The sequence below is a fragment of the Calidris pugnax genome, unplaced genomic scaffold (assembly GCF_001431845.1).
Source record: "Calidris pugnax isolate Ruff unplaced genomic scaffold, ASM143184v1 scaffold103, whole genome shotgun sequence".
In the NCBI taxonomy this organism is placed as follows: Eukaryota; Metazoa; Chordata; class Aves; order Charadriiformes; family Scolopacidae; genus Calidris; species Calidris pugnax.
The window spans coordinates 15864335-15878745 of NW_015090990.1; the positions used below are offsets into that span (position 1 = coordinate 15864335).

The 14411-nt window shown below is 34.8% G+C and overlaps 1 protein-coding gene across 6 annotated transcripts in view; it reads left to right on the forward strand.

The window, feature by feature from the left end:
* Window positions 1-14411, forward strand: part of FAM126B (family with sequence similarity 126 member B) — a 57865-nt gene that overhangs the window by 16781 nt on the left and 26673 nt on the right. For all 6 annotated transcript variants that reach the window (XM_014954298.1, XM_014954301.1, XM_014954302.1 and 3 more), the window contains 3 exons: window positions 5676-5778; window positions 7704-7782; window positions 8944-9045. In XM_014954298.1, the coding sequence (XP_014809784.1) occupies window positions 7732-7782; window positions 8944-9045 (153 nt within the window). In that variant the 5' untranslated portion in view covers window positions 5676-5778; window positions 7704-7731. The remainder of the gene's footprint in view (window positions 1-5675; window positions 5779-7703; window positions 7783-8943; window positions 9046-14411) is intronic.

Consider the following 14411-nt stretch of genomic DNA (forward strand, 5'->3'; position numbering starts at 1 on the left):
AGTACAAGAGGTAACCTATCAAAATTGAACATTCCCAAGGCTGGTCTTATTTTCTCTTGGGATCAGATTAGCCTAAGAGTCAATCCCTTTTCCAGTGTGGAAATCAGACCATACCATGGCTGTTTAATGTAGTCTAGCATGTAGCTTGATATTAGCCTACATAGCGAACAATTAATGAAGGAGGTGCTCCTAGGAAAAGTTTTTGTGAAGCGTATCAATTAAGTGCTAGCTTACATCAAGAAGAGTAAAGAAGAAAACTTAATGTTCTCTTGCATGAGTGGCACTGGAGAGAGATCATGCAGCTTGAAGCTTTGTTCGTTTTGTTGAGACAGACCAGGTTTTAATTGCAAAATAGTCTTGCCATAGCCTCTGTGGTAAAAATATATAATATTGTTATTCATCATGCAGATAAGACTCAATTATATACATCATGATATCTAGTATATAATGGCAAAAAACCAAAAAAGGATTCATTCTTGGAGTGCATGTCCTGTTTGTGTAACCTCCCCCATGTACTTTGAAGCCAGTATGAAATCCTGGCTTCTTTCAAACAAACAAGCAAAAAAAACCCAAAACCAACCAAATGAAATACAAACCACCAACAAAGAAACTTCTGCATAGTTAGATTTTCTTAAATGTCAACAGTTATTAATACCTAAGTAGTAGCACTTTCTTTTTCTTTTTAATCTTCACAGTAATATTTGGTGTATTTGTATGGTGAGGGATGTTTCCTCTGATTATTTGGGTAATCATTTTGCTGTTGCAATTTGATCTTGGCTACTCGTTTAAATGCAGACTGGAAAATAATAATTTGTTTAGTCAGTATGTTTTTACTCTGAATGTAAGTGAAAAACATGCTGTCTCATGAGAGAAGTTGATTAAACCATTTAATGTCTATTACTGTAGAAGTCAAAAGTTCTTGGATGATTATCAGACGTTTATATTTCACTGTTTTGGTAGTACATTACTGTAGCAAGTTTTATTTCAGACTTTGACAATACAGAGAATAGTGAATTATATGAAATGTGTTTAAAATGGGGATCTATGTCTAGATAAGCAAATAAAAGGACTGTAATTCAAACATAATCTCATGATATTTCAGTCTATTGGTAACTTCGTTCTCATTTTCTCTTGGTTTATATGTATTTTATAATTAGTCTAATCTTCCCCAAACTGTCATCATAAGTACACCTAGAAACTTAAAGTTGTGAAGTGCTATCTCATCCCAATGAAAGTTAGGTTCTTAAATGTCTAGGCAGCTCATGTGTTAACATCAGGAGTTAACCCATGGTTTCATACTTTTTTGTGTGCATAGCACGAGCTAGGAGTGTGCTTTTGCTTGGTGAAATTCTGTTTAGATCTCAACTAGAATTGGCAAATGCACGATGCGAGACTGTGACTTAGTTTGAGAACAGAATATTGTAACTTTAAGCCTAGAGATTCCAGGTCTAACAGCCTTAATGTCTCATGTTCTGCCCCATTATCTCAAATGAATAAGGTTAGAAAACCGTTTAAAATTATTATTTTAAGCGCTTTTTTTGAGAAGCTTTTTAGTAAATTATTTTTATATTTGATTTTAACATTGAGTGCCTGTGTTCCCAACCATAACTTTTCAGTTCTATGCTTTAGTATCAATTTAAGCTTGCTGCTTGTTTGGTATTTAAGGAATCTTAACAATCAGTCTGTATGTAAAAATATTTTAGTATATTAAATTATTACTGTTACTAGTAACTAAATTTCTCCTTCATTATTATCCTTCCTGCATGTTCTAAAAACCTTAGAGCCATAGTAGGGAAAAAGTATTCTAGTCTTTTAGAAATTAATGTGAGAAATCTCTTATTCCCTGTATTTTGTTTGCTTTGGGAAAGATGTGAACACTCTGGAAATGAAATTCAGTAATGTTAGTTCAGACTGCTGAACTTTGAATCAATATGCACAGGATTTAATGCAGTTGAAACAGTTTATTTTAAAGACACACACACATGGTGCTTAATGTATATTTATTTGTTTATTTATTTTTCCTAGAGGTACAGCAAACCAGGGAGTGAATGTAAGCACGAGAAGTGCTTTTTAGACATGGTCATGTGAAAATCCTGGAGTACAGCCTGTGTGTCAGGCTGAGACAGTCACATAGCTGTTGTGCTCGGGTTCCTCTCTCGCAAAAGTGACATGGGCTACATGTCTACGTCCTTTTCAAGCCACATGGGCAAAGCAAGCTTTACCATCTGAAAGTCTTCCAAGAAGGATGCAAATGTACCGTTGGAGAAATGAATAGTTTGTGTTTATATTTTTCTATAAATGTGGTGCAAAACTGACCCATAAGGTGCTTTTCATCCCGAGATATAATTCATATTATTGGTCTTTAATGTATACCCTGTCAAAAACCATTCTGAAAGCATCAGAACAACTAGCTGTATTTATATATAAGCAATCACACAAAACAGTGTGTAGAATATTTGTTGAGAGAAAATAGGTGGAGTGTACAGTAGAGGTGGCCCCCATTCTCCTAACAAATATACAAAAAGCACTGTGCAGTGTCCTTTTCTTCAGGGATGAATAAGCAGAAGATTCCTGTGGAAGATGCCTCATATTTTTTGCAAACTTTTGAGTTTATCACATACAACCTTAACAAAAATTCTGCTTTTTCAAAGTCGAACTCTTAAAATCTTACTGTATCACATGTAAAAAAAACCAAAACATTGTGCAGCGGATGTTGTTTCTGGCATTGTTCTTAAAGGGCATAGCTTAAGCTCAGTGCTTCAGCAGTTGTTCTCAAGATGGCTGCTTTCCTAGGCAGCAGATACAGCTTTGCTTCTGAATCTGGCTTAAACCAGAGGGAGTCCCCAGAAAGGACTTGCTTGAACATCAATGAGTGGCACAAATGTTGGGAGAGAAGTATATGGGATGCTGGAGGGGACCTTTTTCATGGTACCTAGCCACTAGATGGGCTTAACTATAATATCAAACTGCACCCGAATTTTGACACCAGCATAGGTTCAGTTTTTAACTTTGTGAGTTGACTTATTTGACAAACAGCTGTATGTGGACTTTGTGTAAGGTTCAATAGACAGCTATAAGAGGAGTTAGTTTCTTAGGTCAGCTAGGTGTTATGCCATTATGATACTTGACAATTTTGATTTACTGTAGTAGGAACATTGGGATCTTAATACCGTGCAGTAGAGCATTTGAATCATTCTTGTGACTCTTGGTGGTTTTGTAATTTCTTTAGATATGCAAGGCTGAATCCTGACTCGGGAGGATTGCTAATCCTTCAATTCGTTGCTTTTGCTTACTTGTAGTAGTATTCTCTTACTCTAAACTACTATGTTTTTACTTGCCTAATGTATGTGCTTCTTAATAGCCTTGTGTATTTCCTTATTTCTGCCATAGTTAGTTTGTTTAGTGCCTCCCCGCAGTCTTACTCTGAATTGTGCTAAAGAGCAAAGAACGCTTGTTGCTACTTAAAATACATAATAGTATTTGGTGTTCAGTGTAGCTTTATTGAATGCACATTTTGCTTTTATGGTGGAGCTGTGCTGTAGTTTCATACATATTGCTGTTCACTGCAGTGTAAAGAGAAGGAGGATTTGTGTTTTGGTATTTTTTGCTGTTGTCGGGTTTGGGGTTTTGTTAGTTTGTTTCTAAGCATAATCTTAATTCCCCCTTGCAAAGTTTTTCCAAGGAAGTAGTCAGCTTCATACAGTCGATGTAATCTCTCGAATTGATACAGTGCTGGAGAAGAGCAGCTACTTGCTGCCAGATTTTAACAGAATCTTCCAAGCTGAAATAATCATTTAAAGGAGAGGGGAATGTTTGGCTGTGAGTTACAGCTGATGTTTGCCTCTGATTTAAGAAAAGTTATTTACTGTTCTCTATGTGTAGAACAGTTTGAAGCCACACACATCATCTATGATGCTATATAAATTTTTTTAATTATTATTATGGTCCAGTTAAATTGAATTCTAGAAAACCTGCAGATATATCTATATCTATCTATATACATATATTTGGTAAGCAAACTGAAAAGCAAGTGAAAAATTTTGAATTGTTACAGCCTGATTCTCCAACCAGGTCTGTGCACATCTGCCTGTGCTTAGTTCTTTTGTGGGGAAACCTGTACAGAAATAGAAGTTCCTCTGTCTGATTTGCTGGTATATATATGAGATTCTTGCTTTGGGACTACAATAACTTCAGTTCCTATCCAGGAAAAAATTATTTCTAACTTAATGCAGCTCTGAAAGGGCCTGCCTGGGGAACTTCCAGGATCTGTATCTTTGGTTTTGACTCTAGGGATAGCAGGTTAGGTATAACTGAACCTCTAGGTAGCAAGCATGATAACTTAGAGCTAGTTGGGAGTCCATGACATTTCTAGACAGTAGTGTATATCAGGGATCATGTCTGGACGTAAGGGTTGTTTCTAGCATTGGGAAGCTAGTTTCTATTTGGAAGCTTCTAGAAGTCCTGAATCAAGTCTTCTAGACCTGATATTCTGTCTTGAAGATGCATGCCTGATAATTGCAAGAAACTACTGATAGTAAGTTAAATGCATACATCTATTTGTCTTTCAGGTGTCCTGTGCATATTTAAAAATCTGTATGTAATCAGCTACAGTGTGCCTATAAGGTAGAAATTTGTTTTTCAAAACCTTCATAAATATTGCCAGGAAAAGAAGAGGATTTGACTTTAATTCAGGAATGTATTATTTAAGATTTCTGCAAGGCATTGCATATTAAGAAAAAAACCCCAAACAGTTGATTTTAAAAAATTCATATACCACGTTGATTTGTGTATACCAACTTGTGATAAAAGTGTTCACTTGCACTATAGCCTGAAAAGGATGGGTACCTGCTGTTATGTTAGCATATCTCTAATTAGTATGGAGAAGGGAAGGGAAGGAAAAAAAGGAACCTTGTAGTAATTCAGTAATTTGGAAAAGTAATTAATTGAATAAGCAGCATGGAACGGGATACACCCATTGTTTGTGTACTTCGGTTTCCTATTAGAGGCCTCCAGATACTGAAATGCTCTAAATTACCTAGAGGCACCTCATTTGAGTGTTGTTTACCTCATGCTCAGTGTGAAGGGATCCTGCAGTGAAAGTTGAACTTCAGTGTAATGCATGATTTTTGCAATGACATTGAAATTTTGGCTCTGTAAGGAATATGTATTAAGAACAGTGATAGTAAGGGTCTTTAATATATTACATACAAGAGGTCCGTGTTCTCCAAAGTCAGGATATTGATTCAGCTCACATTTTATTGTGTGTATTACTCCTTTTTTTTTTTTCTTTTTTCATTCTGCATTTCTGCATTTCTGCATTTTTCTGCACTGTTCTTTGTGAGAAATAGTGCTTTGGTTTTCATTTCCAGTGTGCTTGTAGTACCACTGATACATAGGGTTTTTCCACATAGGTGACAAAGCCTTTCTTGTTGGATGAAGGCAACCCCTCTCTTCATCCCTCTGCTGAAGCAACAAGTCATTTATTTATTTGTTTGTCTATCTATGTATTTATTTATTAATGGAAAATTGCTTTGTTATGGAAGGACCCAAATATGCTTCAGTGGATTTGCTAAACTTCAACTTCTAAGGTCAAAAAATATATACATTCCTGTTTGCTTTGCTTAACTGTATTTTTCCCTATTTTTTGATCATCAGAGTTTCTTTTCACCTTTCAGAAAACAGGGCAGTACTTGAAGGCTTGACAAATGCATCCCAGGTTGAAAAACTGCTGTATTCCTTCTCCTCTTCCTCCTTTAGAAAACTGACTTTTTTAAAGAGGTAAAGTTGAATGTTGCAATTTTAATTTTATTTTATTAATTTTATTTTAAAAACTGATATCTTTTAGGATATTTAAACATGTTTATAGAAATCTGAGGCAGTTCCTTACCCACAGGAGTTTGTATTCTCTGAATGACTTGCTGCCAAGGGCCATACTAAATGCTAAATGTAGCCCTGTTCATACAAAGTTGCTAGCATTGAACGCACAACTTCCCAACAAAATTTCTATATCCTATTTAACTTCATTTTTCATTTATTAAATACTTTCAGAATTCAAAACAAGTATGTTCTGAGACCAACCAGGCGATTCCAGTCATGTAGTATGGCTATCTAAAGGACATTTTTTGTAGGATTTCCATGATGTAACTTGTGTATCAAACCCATAACTTTTGGTTGAGACTAAATAATTTTCAAAATGTATCTGCAGAAAAATTGTAAAAAGTAAATAATTCACTGTATGTTCACCTGCCTTTTTCTTACGAATTTTACAACCAATTCTGCAAATAGTAGCACTTAGTATATTCTTGACAACACTTGTATGAAGTTGATAAGCATTAGTGTTTATGGGATTAAAGATGATTGTAGCAGTCTTCGTCTTGTTATCACCTGGTTGTGGAACTGTTTCACTTTTTTTGTTTCCCATCCTAGGCTAAAAGAACTTCAGAAAAAATTGACTGTATTGAAGGAAAAATATATTAAAAAAAAAAAAAAAAGGGGAGGGGTTTGAAACTGAGGGGTATTTGTAGTTTTTAGGGAAAATCTGGTAAAGATGTATATGGCAGTGTCTGACAGCTTTGTTGCATGTAATTATTGCGTAGCAATATGAACTTTTAAACAAACAACAGTGAACTACAATATTTCTTAAAATAGAGTGTCCCTTCACAGATTTTCCGTTTCTTGTTTCTGTTCAGGCAGCTGTTAACCAGCAGGCCCTGTCAAAAATAAACTTTTGATGAAACCTTAACTAAGAATCGCTTTCTTCGTATGTCTAGTATGGCTTCAAACAGCTCTTGTATTCTACAGTCTCCTCATTTTGTCCCTTTTCAGGTCACTATTCTTAGGTTTTAGTCTCTAGTATTAGTCTACAGCTTCATTTCACTTCATTATATTAAAATTTTCTGGAACCTTAATGACTCCCAGGAATTGCCAACCTGTACTGAGATCACGCAGAAAGACAAAAAGATCCTTTTGCTTAGACCTATTTAAACATCAAGCAAAGCAAAGATGTCTAATGATGCCTTGTGTTTTAAACATTGTTGCTATTGCCTTGAGAATTAAATTGATGAGAATTCAAAAGATGTTAGAATATGACTGTTGTAAATAAAATGGAAAATAACAACAACAGTTGTCCTTGCCAGTTTTCCTTTTTTTTCTTTCTGAGAATTCCAGTGTACTTTTAGAAGAACTAAATCTTGCTGTTTGAATGAGAAGCCTCAAAACTCTTTAAGAACAAAGTTTAAGGAGTGAAGTTCTGCTACTAGGATTTCTAATAACTGGTTTTATGAAACTTTATGCTTTACTTCGAGCTGTATCTAGAACTGTCATTACAGTATCTCACATGATTTGTTCCATGGTGCTCTTTACTTTGTTCCACTCATCTTTTCTTTGTATTATATTCAGTAAGGGAGCAAGAATGGGATCATTTGTCTGTCTTAAATAATGTACATTTTGGCCTGAAGCACCGAATCCTTCTTTTTCTTCCTCCCCCATTAATGTGCAGTACTTTTGACTAGAAGTCTGAAGAGAACAGTGTAGTCATTGCTATAAAAGGAGACCAGTTGTCCAAAATGCAACTTTTCCTATTTTTGGTATTATGTAATTCCATTGGAAATACGTTAACAGGGTGTAGGATTGGGGTAGGATTTTACAAAACCATTTTGCTGCCAGAACTCTTATTTACTTTCTTTTTCCTTTATCTTCTAAAGGTAAGAGAGAAGCAAAAGTAGTAAGAAAATGCTGGGATCAGAACGAGGTGTCGTGGAAGAATGGCTGTCAGAATTCAAGGTGAGCTGAGAAGATGAATGATAGCTATATCATTGCGTTTATGCCACAGAACACTGATGTTTATTTTTTTTTAAATATCCAATAATTAACATTTAAGATATCTGTTTCTTGATCTTTCAACTTCTTGTAACGCATAAAGCATACAAAGGGCTATGTAAATGAGTAAGCTGCTACATAATATACAGTGCATAGGCATAATAGTAATTTATTATTGTAGAGCAAAACACTACTATAGCGATGTGTTTTTTTTTTTAAAGCATATATTTCTATGTAGATCAGGATGATAGAATTTAACAGCTAGATAATGCTGCCTGAATTTCTAATTGAGCAACTTTTTTATTTTTAAAAAGCTAGTAGAACTGTTTGGAATTTTAAAAAAATATTTAAAATATTTCGCTGTTTTTTTCCTATGGTCTGTTTAAAATGAATTTTTTTTTTCATGAAGAACCTGAAGTATCTTTAATCTATTTTGCATGTTGATAATTATGCTGCTGAGTGAAATACATGGTAATGCCCAAAGGATGAGCCAAGGATGCAAAATCCACAGATGTGGTTGCTTGGTGGGACTCGAGGCTATTCACATTCATTCTAGGTCATCCATACGTCTTAAATAATTCATGTTCACAGAATCACAGAATGGTAGGGATTGGAAGGGACCTTCAGAAATCATCTAGTCCAACCCCCTGCTGAAGCAGGGTCACCCAGAGCAGGCTGGACAGGGACACATCCAGGCGGGTTTTGAGTATCTCCAGAGGAGACTCCACAACCTCTCTGGGCAGCCTGTTCCAGTGCTCTGGCACCCTCAAAGTAAAGAAGTTTTTTCCCTCATTGATTAGATGAAGACTTTGAAAAGTGCCTATTAAATACAGAATATCAAAAGACAGAGTCATCATATCAGGCTGGAGCAAATGATTTTATAGAAGACAAATCTGAAACTGCTTTTGGATTTAACCCATAAAGCCGGTATGTGCCCAAAAATACTATTCATATAGAGAAGGATTGCTACTGAATGAACTAGGTTACAAATCTGAAAAAATTACTGAACTTCAGGAATTTTTCTTGATGTTGGGATGAGACTGAATCCTTTTGTGGAGATCTTTAATACTTGGAAGTATTGATTTAGCAGGGTAACACTTTTTTTTTTCCCCTTTTTTTCTTTAGGCATTACCTGAAACACAAATTTCCAGCTATGCAGCTACATTGCACCGAAAAAAAACACTGGTACCAGCTCTTTATAAGGTCATTCAAGACCCAAATAATGAGGTAGGAGACTTGAAAATTCATTCACGTTCTTATATATTCCACCTCTGAAGCTACAGTAATTGAGAAGGGGAGTTGGAGAGGAAGATTCTTCAGTTCTTCTTTCTAATGTAGTCTAACACGAGTATTATCCCTCCTTTTACTCTCTTGTTTTTTGATGGTTACTTTAATGCCTTTCTGGCAAGACACAACCTCATCGACTCCCAAAAATGCAGTTTATGCTGTCTGATAGATTTTACTTGCCACAGCTGACACTTCACTTGATTTGGCATGAGGGTTCTTCTCCCCGCCTCCCCAAAACAACCTTCTGGTCAGAACAGAGACAAAGTAAGCCTTACAGTGAAACTTAGTAAGACCAATGTGCTTCTCACCTGGTGACTTATTACAGTGGAAGATGGAATCAATTTACTAGATCCTATTAAAATAACCAGATCTTCTTTTGCTTATAGTAGTATCGTGTTCGTGTAATTTGGCTTACAGTGTTGTAAATGAGCAGAACCAGGGCCCCAAAATATAAATATGTACAATGAAAACACAGTTTACCTTTGTACATAATTCATTTTGCAAATGACGTTAAGCTGAGCTTCCTATTCCATTGGCTTCTGCTATGAGAATTTCTGGGAAAGTGTGTGAAATGTAACTTCTGCATAAATTGTGCAAGCATACCATTCTCTGCTGTGTAAACTACTTTAGACAAAATCCTTCAAAATATTTGACTCATCATCTGTGATCTCTTCTATATTTATAAATTGAATGGCAAGTGTACACAGCAAGGAAGTTCTTTATTTTCCAAAGCACAGCTCAGCTGCTTTTGGAAGCTGAATGCCTGATTGAGCTTAAAGGAGATTGCATAATGCTTGTGCAAAAAAAAAATAAAAATTGTCATAGCTGTCAGCTTCATTTCAGTGTTACAGATAACTTGCATAGTGACCTTTTGCTTTATACTGAAGCTACTGTTACACTCTCTCCAACCTGAAGCTACCATTGCTGCTGTTGTCTTTTAGTATATATGTATTTATGTGTATGTGTGTATGTCTGTAAATGTAAAAGCTTTTCTTTGCTTTAAGAATAAGCATTTGATTTTTTTTTTTTTTAAATGATACATAGAACCAGATTTGCAAAAGGAGTATCTTCTTAAGGATAAATGACAGTAATCTTATGTTATTGCACATTGATGCTTGTCAAATATTACTCTTTGGAACTGCTATTGCTGTTTGAGCCTGATTCTGATATCAGGTATAAGATAAGCAACCCCACACTCAAAGATGACTAACTTCAGGTTCTGCTTGTTAAGGCAGCACGTATTTCCTTGTTGCACTTCTTCCAAGCTTATTTGCGTGGGAGGTGTATAACCATAGTAAATTCATTACTTTACATAATTCTGTGGTAATATTTGACTACAAGTGAGGGGTTTTTAAAATATGCTTTATAGGGTGTTATTTGTTAGAAGGATAACTGATTGCTTGTGAAGATAAAGCTTATATTATAAAATTGTTTATAAAGCAATTTTAAGACTATTATAAAATATATAGACTATAAGACTATTATAAAAATGCATGTGCTGGATTCTTAAACTTGATGGACAAGTAATTTTTTTAGTACAACTTAATAATAAAGTTGACCTATTTTTAAAACTTCCTGAAAGGGGCAAACTGTTTAGGTCAAAAATTATTTTTCTATAATAACATAATTCTATCTTGATAAAATCAGGATTATTAATTTAACATGGAATCAGTATGTTTAGAAACCAAAACAAAAAACCAAGGTGTTACCCTTTGTTGACTGCCATTTACTAGTTTGAGAGCTGTCAAATGAAGGCAAGCATACTGTCAAGTTAAATACAATTGTTGGTGTTTGCCTCTTAGGAAATTCCATGACTTTTTATAATATGGAGAAGGCAATGACTGGAACAGAAAGTTACATAAAGAGTAGAAAGTGATCTTTCTCATAAACAGCTTGTTTAACTGAATAATGTATTGATTTTTGCATAGTATTTGAATTCTAAAGTAAAGTGCTTTTGAAGTACTGTTTTTTTTAGATAGCTTTATAATTTTTGGAGCTCATTTATGTTTGTAGATATAAATGCTCTATGGACTTTAAGTTAATGCAGTACTGAAATTTAAACATGGAATGCTCATGGCGATTTGTTGTGTGGGTGTTTATTTTTGTCAAAATTAGGTTGACGGTTGGTCTTTAAGGTCCCTTCCAACCTAGAAGATTCTGTGAAAATGAGATCACCTTTGCAATGCCAAGCACTTCCCAGACCCAGTACTCTTGAAATAATAACTAATTTCACCCATTGTGTTGCAGTTAGGCACATGATTTTTTTACCACAATTGAATTCTTCAAAAAGGCGAGAATTTCCAAAATTACACATTTTGTAATATATTATATTTAACTTCACAGTATGGCTCTTAAGATTTGGCAAACTTGTAAAATAAAGCAAACTAAAGCTATTCATCAGCTTCCTGAAAACATGACTAGTCTACATCTCTGTGAGGTGTAAAAATGAAGTCTGCAAATTTCATTGTTATTACTTACTTAGTTTAGCCAGTAAACAATTTGTAGGTTTTTTGTTATGCTAATTGCTGCTTATGCTAATAAGTAAGCTCTTTTAATAAAAGTTTTTAGTTTGTCAGAAAAGAGATACGGTTATAAGAGATTTTTTACTTTGGATTTTTTGGCTGACTACTCTGCTACTCATTTTCTTTTGCCTTGGGACTGAAAGATCTGTGGAATGAAAAAAGTGTGTAGCAGTTCATATATACACCAGCTACAGGTGACAAAAGCTCCATTTCCTGTGTTTACCCAGTGTCTTCTCAATATTTATATTCAGAGAATTAATTGGAAGAGGCTGGCTCTCTGAAAAGCCAGATAACTAGGATGCAAAGAAAACACTTATTCTTTCTTAGAGTGTCAAGTTTTGTGTTTCCAGGTGGGAGACGATCATACCATACTTTGATAGGAAAAACTTGAGTGCTCGTGCCTTTGGAAATACTTGTGTTAGAGCATCTTTGTGATGCCAGCTTTTTCTTGTGGACTTAAAGCTGTGAAAACACCAAAAGTGCTATAGTAGTTGCTACAAACAACTTCCAGGTTTTCATCTAAGTAATTTGCAGTTGTTAAAACCTTTTGCACCAGTAACATGACGACTACTAGAAATGAGGATTATTTACATACTTGCAGCACCAGCAACTGGATATTGCTCGTGTCTTCCTAGGGACCATGGTTTCACTTAGAAGACTAATTTTATAAAATTTTCATTAGAAAGTAAGTAGAATAAACTCAGTAACTGGTTGAGTCTCATCTGACTTGAGTTCAAGTAAATTATTCTTTTCCACTGTTTTTAATGGACGTGGATTAGACTGGCTAATTTCAAATAGGAAACAGCTTTGGGCTGCTGTCACCTCTAATTTAATAGAAGTAGTATTTATAGCAATGCTGCTGTATATATCTGGTTTCTGATAGTATTTGTTTAGCTTTTCTTGTACCTGTTAGCTCCTTGCAGATATGCTTGTATTTATTGTTTCCAGACATTTCTTCTTTGTGCTAGCTTCTTGCTTGTATTTCCTTTTAAAGAAAACTTACAAATTTATTCAGTGATCTCTGAATTTTTTATTAACCTTTTTTTTTTATTTGAACATCTGAAATGTACTAAGCCTTTCATATAACAAGGATACAGTTCTGTCTCTGAGGATTTAAACATTTACTGTAACAGATGGTTTTAATAATTAGTGTCACTTTTAGATAGGGGTTTCTACTAAGTAAATATTAATTAAGAAAGAATGTACTGAAGTATCTTTTGAACATAAAGTGCTATACATGTATGAAATACTGGAATAAATATATTAGATAAAATAATATATTCTCGACTTGATAGAGAAAGCTGTAGCATTGTTTTATTAAAATTATTGCAATAGAAGCTGTATGGGTTTCTAATTTAATTTAGGTCCCAAAACAAAAATTAAGTGGTGAAGTATTTTACGTATATGGCTTGTAAAATTCTCTGTGCTCCAAATTACTAGACTTCTCTCATTCCGTATCGTCATCAGTGTCAGGTTTCTCCCCTCCCTCTCTTGTGAAGTCTGTCTTTGCTTCTGTTGTAAAACCAGGCTTTTAGCTTATAGTAACTAGGCTGTCAATCAGAAGCCTTGTTACACAAGGTACTTGTACCAGAACCTTGTATAAGAAGAGATTTGTCTGATAGCAAAGTTTTATTTTACATAGATGTCATGTTATGGCTTATATAATCAGTGGTTTGAAAATGGTATGCTTCATTGACCAGAATACCGTGTGTTAGAAATGAAACTGATGTGCTCACCCTTTTTCAGGTGATGCTTTCTTAAGGCAGCTATCTTGATAGAAAATTCTGTCAAATTTGTGTTTTGTGCTTGTGATATACTAGAGTAAAATATCTAGGTCTAAATATGTGCATGTGAAGTTGTACAGTCATACAGATATGTGGCATTGCGCATTTATCAAGCATCCAAATTAATAACTTGTAGAAATGTCTGTCCCTCTGCTGATAGCAAAGGACTTCTTCAAAGTGTTTTAAGAGGATGGATGGTTCACAACAAACCACGGAAGTACATCTTCATACAGCATAGCAAAAGAGTGACAGTAAATTTTACAGGAAATTCTGAGTACTAAGATTTTGATGAATAGACAAATTAATGAAAGAAGAATACATCAAAGTCTATGAAATGTACTGCTAATGCTCTGAAAGTCCTGAGCTGCATATCCCTGGGAGTGAGTCTGTGTACTGAAAGAGGAGTCAAATATGCCTTCTATGATCTTCTGCTCTGCACTGGGTATTTCCTATTTACACCTTTTGTCTCAGCAGTACAGCTGCTATTGTCTTGGTCAAATGTAGGGTTTTTAATGTTCTAAAAAATGATATGTATAATTTAATGTTTAATATTACTGTGTTTGCATATGAAAGCTGCACAAAGCATGTTTGGTTAGTGAGGAGACTTATTTGAGATTCTGGTCTCTATTTTCTGACTTTCTAACTCTTCTATATGACTATAAATGCTTTAGGTTACATGTGTATCTCTGTCTTTTTGGATGTTGAATCCCATAAGTATTTTCCTTAGGTCAGACCATCCCATTTCTTAGCATGTAGTACTAGATACTGGTCACAGACCTTATCAAAATTATCTTGGGGTTGGGTTGGGTTTTTTTGGTAGTTTTTGTCTGGTATTTAAAAACTTGATTAGTCATGGGAAAGGGGCAGAGAGTTTGATGTTGTTCTTTTTTTTCTGTTCATTAACAGTTCTGTGGATGTGTCTCAACTATTGGTTTGGCATTGTAGGCTCTTAAAATGGCAAGATTTTTCTTGTGCTTATATGGCACTGACTTGATAAGGG